The 10165-nt window shown below is 40.3% G+C and overlaps 1 protein-coding gene across 1 annotated transcript; it reads left to right on the plus strand.

The window, feature by feature from the left end:
* On the plus strand, positions 667-9831 carry LOC109225585. Its single transcript, XM_019390301.1, has 4 exons — positions 667-1328; positions 1782-2642; positions 3804-4988; positions 6746-9831. The coding sequence occupies exons 1-4, from the start codon at positions 1151-1153 to the stop codon at positions 9571-9573; spliced, it is 5052 nt and encodes a 1683-aa protein (XP_019245846.1). The 5' UTR covers positions 667-1150; the 3' UTR covers positions 9574-9831.

Raw genomic sequence — 10165 nt, forward strand, 5'->3', positions numbered from 1 at the left:
ACAAATAACCTAACTTTCTCAAGGTCGTGAATACATCATTACAACTATGGTGAAATAGATTAGATCTTTCCACCTTTAATTGAATATCATATAGTTTTGAAAATGAAAAAAAAATTCAGGTGAAAAATAATTTTCTTTCAATGATTCTTATTAATATGTATTTGAATTAATCGGGCATCCAAGCAGGGTTTGGGCATAGGATGTAAAACCAAAGCAAAAGAAAAGGTTCTTGAATAGTATTAACCATGATTGTAAATCATCCACAAAGCTAAGGGCGTAATCGTAAAAACAAAAAGGACACAATGAGCACAAAGTAAAAGGTGGTAAGACGAGGGAAGGGGGTAGACAGAACCGCGACCAGTTCAACAATTTCGATTTCCCAAGTTAGAGAGAACAACCTTTGCTACTCATTCTTTTTTTAAATAACCCACAAAAGAAAAAATAAATGAAAATAATAAATGCACGTAGATACTAAAAAATTAAAATAAATACTAGTACTAGTAGCAATAAAAAGAAAAGGAAAATAAAATAAGAATCGGATGCAAAAGTTGAATGAAATGTGGCACAATAAGTGGGTTGAGATCCGCATACGTTCCCCCTCTCTCTCTTATCTCATCTCATCAAGAGAAAAAGAAAAGAGAGAAGAAAAACGAATTAAAAATCCTTTTTTTTCTTCTTTCCCTCTCTTCTCTCTATTCTCTCTTTCTTTCTTTCTCTCTCTCTGGGGTTGCCTCTTTTTTCTTTTGTCCCTTATCAACAAATACACTCTTTTCTCTTACCCTCTTTTTTTTTGGTTCTCTGATTCTCCATTGAAGAATCACCACAAGAAGCAGCAGCAGAAGAAGAAGACAGCAAGATTCGACAAACTCTCTGTTCAATATTTGTTTTTATTTTAATTTAGGAAAACCCTAACCCTAGTTTACTTTTTCTTTTTTATGGTGGCGCGGGGTGTTTGGTGCAGTTTTGGGATCTTTTATTTGTAACGACTGTTGTTTCCTTTTTTCTGGCCCTGATTTTTTGTGTGGGGTTGTTTCGATTTTGTTTTTTTTTTGTTGTTGTTGTTTGGTTCGATTTTGGTGGTTGTTGGGGTGTGGTGGAATTTTTAGCTTGATATTTGTGTGTGTGATGCAATTGAGGAGAAAAAGAATAGATGCCGTCGGAGCCATTACCTTGGGATCGGAAGGATTTCTTCAAGGAGAGGAGGCAGCACGATCGTTCAGAACTGTTGAGGGGTGGGCCCCGCTGGAGAGAGCCTCCGCCGCGCCACCACTACGGTTCTTCTCGTTGGGTTCCTGCTGATTTTCGCTCTACTAGAGGTGCCCCTCCTGGTAAGTTTTTTTATCTTCTTTCTTATTGCTGCCCCTTAATCTAGGGTTTTTATTTTGTCGTCCTTTGGGTCAAATTTCTCGCTTTTGTAATAAATTTCTCGATCTAGAAATTCGTGCGGGTCTTATGGCTTTTGTTTTAGATCTATAATTATTTAGTTCTTTGGGGTTTGAGTAAATATGGTTTCTATGGTATATATGAACTTATGTCTAGGGCTGATCTGTTGCCTAAACTGCACAAAAGTTGACTTTGGGGTTGATTTTTCTCCTTAATTGTGTGTAGATCTGTGATTTTCTTGCTTTATCTGTCGGTCTATTGTTTTGCACAAGTTAGAAGTTCATGTGAAATTCGTATTTTTGCCTTCTAGAATTCTGTATTTTGTTTGTATCTGTTGATTTTTTGCCTCCTTTTTTGGTTACCTTATTTTTTGGGGGTTTGAATTTTTTCTGCTGAAGGTCATGGTAAGCAGGGTAGTTGGCACATGTATCCAGAAGAATCCGGACATGGTTTCATGCCTTCTCGTTCCAATGAAAAGATTGTGGAAGATGAGAGCTGTCGGCAGTCTCGTGGGGATGGTGGTGGGAAGTATGGCAGCAGGAGTAGTAGCAGGGAAAATAGGTCTTTTGGTGGTCAGAGGGATTGGAGAAGAGGTGGTGGTCTCTCTTGGGAAGCCGCTGCATCCCCCAGTGGTCCTGTAAGACAGCATGATACTGCTACAAATGATCAGAGGCCAGCGGATGTTATGGTCCCACACAATTCTGAGCATGTCAACAATACATGGGATCAGTCTCACTCTAGAGACCAGCTCAATAAGAGTGGTAGCGCTAATGGAACAGCAAGCACGGGCCAAAGATTTGAGAGGGGGAACTCCCTGGGTTCAATTGAATGGAGGCCACTGAAATGGGCTCGGTCTGGAAGTTTATCGTCCAGGGGATCATTAAGTCATTCAGGCAGCTCGAAAAGCATGGGAGTCGATTCTAACGAGACAAAGCCTGAGTTGCAGCCTGGAAACTCAAAAGCTTTGCAATCTCCTACAGGGGATGCAACTGCATGTGTAACTTCTGCTGCCCCTTCTGAAGAGACTTCTTCCCGGAAGAAGCCTCGCCTGGGTTGGGGTGAAGGACTGGCCAAGTATGAGAAGAAGAAAGTCCCCGAGGATAGTGCTGCTAAGGTGGGAGCTTGTATCTCTGGTGATAGTGTGGAACCTGGTCATCCTCACCCCTTGAACACGGCAGATAAAAGCCCAAGGGTTGCTGTTTCTGTCGATTGTCCCTCTCCTACCACACCTTCGTCAGTTGCTTGTAGTTCTTCCCCAGGTATTATTCTCAAGTATTTCCTTATTGTATTGCTGTTAAATAGGTGCACGCTGTGGATTTACTCCCATCCTTTCTGTAGTGGCAAATTGCCAAAATATAAAAAGAATGCCAAAAAGACAAATAATTGACGGGGAAAAGAACACTGGAAAGTATACATTAACCTTATCCAAAAGAAAGAAAGAAGCACGCTGGAAACGATGGGATCAAAGTAGTTGTTTGTGTGTTAAAGGATCTGAACTGTCAGGACCTGTACTTAGGCTTTTTCTTTGATCTGTATGTCTTTATTCTAGCATCTTGGACACATTTTCAGTCTTAATTTGAATGCTGAAGAGTTATACTTCGGAAAATGATTATGTAGTTCAATTTAAGTGTAATATCCCCCGTCCAAAATTTAATTGGATAGGATGAAGGTCATGGATTTCTGATTAGTTTCAAAATCATCGTACTTTTGCATTTGCAGGCATAATATGTAATGCAATCTTCACCTTTATGAATACATTAAAAGGCAAGTTTCACAAATTTGCTAGTAACTGAAATGGTAGAGTTATTTTACTTGGTATGCTCCTAATTCGACAAATCCTATCTATTGCTTGATACTTTAGCTCTTTCTGTTATTTTTGGCTTCTCCGCAGACCCAATATGTGTAGCGGCTCACTAACTTATAACATTTGTTTGGTGTGGGAGCATATACTTTGCATCATGACTACTGCATATCCCTGTCTTGAAAGATTTGATACTCTTTGTGGAGCTTTTGTAGTAGTCAAGAAAGATTTAGCTTCTATTGCTCGCATTCGTTGGTTTGCTGAAGGATCAAGACATGCATCTGATTATCTATGTTTCTTATCTGTATTATGGTTTCGTAGCAGAATCCTTCCTAGATTCTCCTTTCTCTGATTCCATTTATTAGAGAAAATTCATATGTTCTTCGTCTTGTCTTCCGTAGACATAGGCTTGCCTTTTTATTTCTGTCCCTGTATTTTCTTTTTAAGTGGGTTGATATGATATTATGGTTTTGCAGTTGAATACCAGATAATGAGACTAGTTAACCTTTTTAAGTACAAGAGATTAAGAAAAGATGAAAATTATTCACATTTTGTTTTTGTTTGGCTGAGAGAATTAGCATCTAATTCACACTTTTGCCCCATGATATGATAATAACAGGTCTTGAAGATAAACAACCTGTCAAGGCAATGAACATTGACCAGGATGATGGTAATTTATGTGGCTCCCCCAGTATCATCTCCCAGTATCACTCTGAGGAATTTGCTTTTAACTTAGAGAATTTTGATCTTTCACAAATCTCCAATTTGAACTCTTCAATCAATGAATTGCTACAATCTGAGGACTCAAGTTCCGTGGACTCTGGTTTTATGAGATCAACGGCAGTGAACAAGTTGCTAATTTGGAAGAACGATATATCAAAGGTGCTAGAAAAAACTGAAGTTGAGATTGATTCACTTGAGAATGAACTGAAGACATTGATATCTGAACCTGAATATACCCAGCTTGTTCCATCTGGGTCCTGTTCTCCACGAAAAGAGTGCAACTCAAACTCTCATGAAGATCGAGGCACTACTAATATAGCTTCTAGACCTGCTCCACTGCAAGTTGTTATACCCGAAGATGTAATTGGAGAGGAAGGGACCAATATACAGGAAAAGGAGCACACTGAGGTAAAAGTTGAGGACATTGATAGTCCAGGCAGTGCAACTTCAAAGTTTGTTGAATTACCCTCAGAGAAAGATATAGGTGCCATTAAACATGTTGGTGGAATGTTGATTTCAGATGAATGTAAGTCTTTAAGTAATACTGTGAAAGTGTGCAGTTCCACTGAGGACAAAGCGAAGTCTAGAAGTTCAGATGTGAAAGTGTGCAGTTTTAGTGAGGATATGGCAAGGGACACACTTGCCTGCGGGGAGAGCTTCCAGCTGACTGCCCGTTGTTCTCGACCTGTTTCTGATGTCAGTTTGAACTGCGGAAAAGATGCTTTATATAATTTGATATTAGCTGCCAACAAAGACACTGCATACAGAGCATTTGATGTATTCAAGAACCTACTGCCTGCTGGCAAATGCAGTTTTGATTTTTCAAGTGTGTCTTCTTTGCAAATTGATCATGCGGTTAAGGAAAGATTTGCTAGGAGGAAGCAGTTTAAACAGTTCAAAGAAAAGATCATTGCCCTCAAGTTTAGGGTACATCAGCACCTTTGGAAGGAAGATATGCGCATGCTTTCTGCAAGGAAGTTTCGTGCGAAGTCTCAGAAAAAGTTTGATTTCAGCCTGCGCCCTGTGCAGATAGGACATCAAAAACACCGTTCTACAGTTCGTTCACGATTTTCGACTACTGGTATGTTATTTCCTTTATCTTTTCTTTCTGCACCATGAACCCCCTTGCTTTCTTTTCTGTGTCAAAATAACCCTCTGTTAGTTTATTTGCTATGCTATGAGTGTACATTTTCGGCATCATAATCCCATTTTTTTTATGCCTATAGTTGTGCTTGATGAAAATATATGTGTTTGAATGACTTTCAGTCTCTTGGCGGGTAATCTTTTATAGATTCAAAAATTCTGCTATACCAAAGTCGAAGAAGTTTCAAGATAGGGATATTTTGGTGCCGTGCTGCAACCTTACACTCTTCTTGCCTCAAGTTGGTTCCACTATCCATTGAGATGAATTTTAAGTGCGATACTTTTGTTTAATGTGTGGGTACAACATTCAACATTGTGGTCCAGAGTTAGGGAGTAGTTAGATGAATCAAAGTTAAGCTGTGGAATTTATTGTACTCAATTTGTTGTTCGTTGCCCGGAGGGTAGTCAGACAACGTTATAGCTCCTACGAACTAGGGGTTTGGGGTTGGGGGGAAAAGACTTTCGTGCCATTTCCGGTGGTCCTCTTTTTACTAGTTCATGGCATTGGCCCTCATGAATTAGAATCTATATTGATAATCTAGACAGTTTCTACTTCGATCTTTTTTTTTCCATCTTTACCACAATTTTGCTCTTTGATTTGAAAGGTACTTATTTTTAAGTTTTAAAATGTGGAGTTCTATTTTTTAGCGTTCTTGTCTCTTTACGTGCTGGAGGTCTGATCCATAAAAAATGTTTAGTAGGTTCTTGCTAAGTTGCTCGGACTCGGGTGCAAGTATCTGATACGGCTGCGGATCTAGAGGTTGAATCCTACATTTTGTAAATTTTAAGATTCTACGGATCCAGATAAAGGTCCGGGGATTTGGCTGTATCTTGAGTAGAGCTATAAAAATATGCGTAAATCATGAGATGTTATGTGGAGAACGTACATGGAGCTTGTAGAATCCATATTATTCTCAAGTTGTAGGTAGCCATCTAGAAATCCACAGTAGCTTTTGTCCTGAGAAATTAAAATGCCAAATCTTTTTTCTAATTTTTCCTTAGATTGTGGTCATTGGTCAAAGCACCAATGTTTATTGACCATATCCGGTACGTATCCCACACCCAAGGCATTTGCAATAGCTTTCTTGGAGGACTAAAATGGGGCGATGTTTGAAGTACTCTTGTATATTTAGTCATGTTGCAGGTTGTGCGTGGCTGTCTAATGCTTTCAATAAGTAGCACGAAATTCTTGTTGGAATTTAGATATCTACAGTCCCACTTCATGAATTTTTTTGTTTCTCACGTTTTAAGTAGTATTTTAAAGCAAAAGCACATAAGAAGATGGTCATGCGTGATTACCTGTTAGTTGTTTGTTTCCAATTTAGCTAGTTCCTTAATTTTATTGCCGAGGGGATAACTGGGGATGGCTGACTGGTTCAGGCGTATAAGTGACAACAGGCTAGCAACCCGAAGAACCCAGTTTTATATCCCAACTACAACACTCAGTGTGAGAGAGCCCATCTGTACCAGCTTCCATGGCAGGTTTACCCTTGCTTGTGGGAGAGGTGCGTGAAGCTGTCTTGGACGCAAAAGAAATTACAAATTCCTTGAGATATGCATCCTATGTCTGTAAATATGTGTGAAGGGTTTTCATCTTTTTCTTCTTTAGCTTTTGCAATATCCCAGTGGCTTTGTTTGCCTTCATGTTCGTTTTCTTTGCAATACTGATTTTAAAAATGTCCATTGCCAATGCAGTTGGAAACTCAAGCCTGGTACCCTCATCTGAAGTATTGAACTTTGCAAGCAGGCTGCTCTCAGATCTTAGGGCGAAGGTCTACAGGAACACGTTAAGGATGCCTGCTTTAGTTTTAGATCAGAAGGAGAGGACGATGTCAAGGTTTATTTCAAAAAATAGTCTGGTGGAAGATCCCTGTGCTGTTGAGAAAGAAAGGTCTGTAATCAATCCATGGACATCAGAGGAGAGAGAAATTTTTATTGACAAACTTGCTACCTTTGGGAAAGACTTCAGGAAGATCGCTTCTTTTCTTGATCATAAAACAACTGCTGATTGCATAGAGTTCTATTACAAGAATCACAAATCAGATTGTTTTGAGAGAACAAAGAGAAAACCAGATTATTCTAAACAAGCAAAAGTTTGTTCTGCAAATACCTACCTTGTTGCTTCTTCTGGGAAAAGATGGAACCGTGAGGCTAATTCTGTTTCTCTTGATATCTTAGGTGCTGCATCAGCAATTGCAGCTAATGTTGAGGATAGTATTGAAATTCAGCAAAAGTGTACGTCAAAGTACTCAGTTCGAATGGTCACTGAGCACAAGACGTCCAGACACAATGAGTTGGAGAGGTCAAACAGTCTTGATGTATGTCATAGTGAAAGAGAAAGAGTGGCTGCTGATGTTTTGACTGGTATCTGTGGTTCCTTATCATCAGAAGCTATGAGTTCCTGCATTACAAGTTCAATTGATCCTGCAGAAGGAAACCAGGAATGGAAGCACCAGAAAGTGGGTTCATCGACCAGATTGCCCCTGACTCCAGAGGTTACCCAGAGTGTTGATGATGAAACCTGTTCAGATGAGAGCTGTGGCGAGATGGATCCTACTGATTGGACGGATGAAGAGAAATCAATCTTCATCCAGGCTGTGTCAGCTTATGGCAAAGATTTTGTTATGGTATCAAGATGTGTTCGAACGAGATCCCGGGAGCAGTGCAAGATATTCTTTAGCAAGGCGAGGAAGTGTCTCGGACTGGATAATATTCTTCCTGGACCTGGCAATTTGGTGAGGCAGGATGTTAATGGTGGAAATGATCCTGATGCTTGTGTTACGGAGACTGAGCTGTTCTGTAATGAAAAATCAAGTTTGAAGTTGAAAGAGCTATCTGATTTATGTGTGAGTGCAGGGATTTCAAAGCCTGATATGACCAGCTCTGATGATAAAGATGGGGCTGGAGAACTGGATTCAGTAGATACTGAACTTGTGTCAAAGAATTCAGTTCAGGTAAATTGTCATGTGGATAAGCAAAGGGTGGAATTTGACAGGCATTGTGAGATTCAGATTGGTGCTTGTACTGAAAATGGTCGAGGGGATGAAAATATGGTTACGGTTTCTCAGGAAGGTGGTGTTCAAATTGATGGAGATGTCTCTGAGAATGGTCCGGCTGGCATATTGTGTGCCAATAAAGTTTCTGGCGAGCATTCAGGGGAAGAAATAAAGGGAGTAGTGCCTGAACATGATTTGAAAAATAGAAAGGCAGATAGCGCTGAAGTAAGTAGGTCAAACTTCTCTTTGGAAGATACCAAGTCCAATATGGTTTCCTCCGGGAGTAATTCACATCTTGCTGCTGTTAGGGGAGCTGAATTGTGCCCTCTTAATGGATCTCAGAATACGACACTACTGGAATCTGATTCTGAGTGTAAGCCTGATGTCAATTACTCAGGAAGCAATATTTCAGTTCTGAGGAAAAAAATGCCTCGGGCTTCTAGTACTGTTTATTTATCAGAACTAGAACTTGAGAATGTTGGTGATCAGCAGCATGACAATGCTACTCAGTCAGCTGAGCAGCCCTTGCCAAGTACCTCACGGATAGCCCATATTGAATCCAGGCAGATTCTTGGCAGCTATTCATTGGGGGAGTCAGCCACGAAGGAGAGTGGAGATGGCTGCAGTACATCAGCTGCATTGCAAGAAATCCAGAAAATGGGTAAGAATCTACGTTCAGATACGTCATCTACAACTGGTTTCTTTCTCCAGAGGTGCAATGGTACTAACCGAGAACAGACAGTAGGAGGTAGCTCATCAAATGTTGATAAACCTTGTAGGAATGGTGATGTGAAATTGTTTGGACAGATTCTCAGTAAACCATGCCCTCAAGCGAATACCAGTTCCAATGCGCAGCAGAGTGACAGTAGCAAGGAAGTTTGTAGCAATATGTCCAGTGCAAGTCACAGTTTAGATGGGAATTCTGCTACTGCCAAATCCGAGCGCAGTAACTTCCTGGGCTCTGAGAATCATCAAGTAAGAAGTTTTGGTTTCTGGGATGGAAATAGAATACAAACAGGGTTTTCTTCGTTGCCTGACTCTGCTATCTTGCTGGCAAAATATCCTGCTGCATTTGGTAATTATGCGATATCTTCCAGCAAAGTGGAACAACAGCCTCCTTTGCATGGGGTTATGAAGACAGCCACTGAGCGGAGTTTGAACGGTGTCCCTGTCTTTCCGACTAGAGATATAAGTAGCAACAATGGAGTAGCAGCAGCAGATTATCAAGTGTACAGGAGTCTAGATGTGCAGCCTTTTACTATAGAAATGAAACAGAGGCAAGATGCGGTGTTCTCTGAGATGCAAAGAAGAAATGGGTTCGATGTGGTGTCTAGTATGCAGCAACAGGCAAGGGGTGTGGTTGTTGGTAGAGGAGGGATTTTGGTGGGAGGGCAGTGCACCGGCGTCTCTGATCCGGTGGCTGCAATCAAAATGCATTATGCCAAAGCGGAACAATTTAGTGGGCAGGCGACAAGCATCATAAGAGAAGATGATTATTGGTTAAGTAAGGGGGACATCAGCAGGTAGTTGATCGCAAGGGAGGCCACAGTGGATGGCCTCCGTGGCAATTCTCTTTTTGCCACAATGTACAATAGTTTTTGTAATTTTAATTCAGGAAACTTATAGGCAGTAGACGGTAGTAGTTGCCGTCTTTTTTGTTACAGAATTCTAGGTGTCTGTAATATTTGCCAGTAGCTTTGTATTTGTTGTATTTGATGGAAAATACAGCAATAATTTATCAGAAGCTTGGGAGGTGGAAGAAATTCAGTATCTTTTGCATCGTCTTACAGTGTTTCTCCCTTTTTATCTTGTACGTTATTAATTTTTTGTGCTGATTTTTTCCTGTTGGTGTTTGATATTATTAATAAGTGGTTGTTGATGTTGTTCTGGGGCTCGTTGGGGTGGTTATTTCTAACTGCAGAAGATTACAAGGAAGGTTAGATTTTAGTTGAACATTCGTTTGACTGGGGGAAGAGAAGCGGATTCTTTTCACTTATGATTGCATTTGGATAGATACTGGTTAGTGACAGCTGGCCTCGTTGACAGGTGATTAAAGAAATAACACGGGGTTTCTTCTTAGATGGGTCCCACCGCACTTATCACTGACTTTTCTTTCTTG

Source organism: Nicotiana attenuata, chromosome 5 (genome assembly GCF_001879085.1).
Source record: "Nicotiana attenuata strain UT chromosome 5, NIATTr2, whole genome shotgun sequence".
Taxonomy (NCBI): domain Eukaryota; kingdom Viridiplantae; phylum Streptophyta; class Magnoliopsida; order Solanales; family Solanaceae; genus Nicotiana; species Nicotiana attenuata.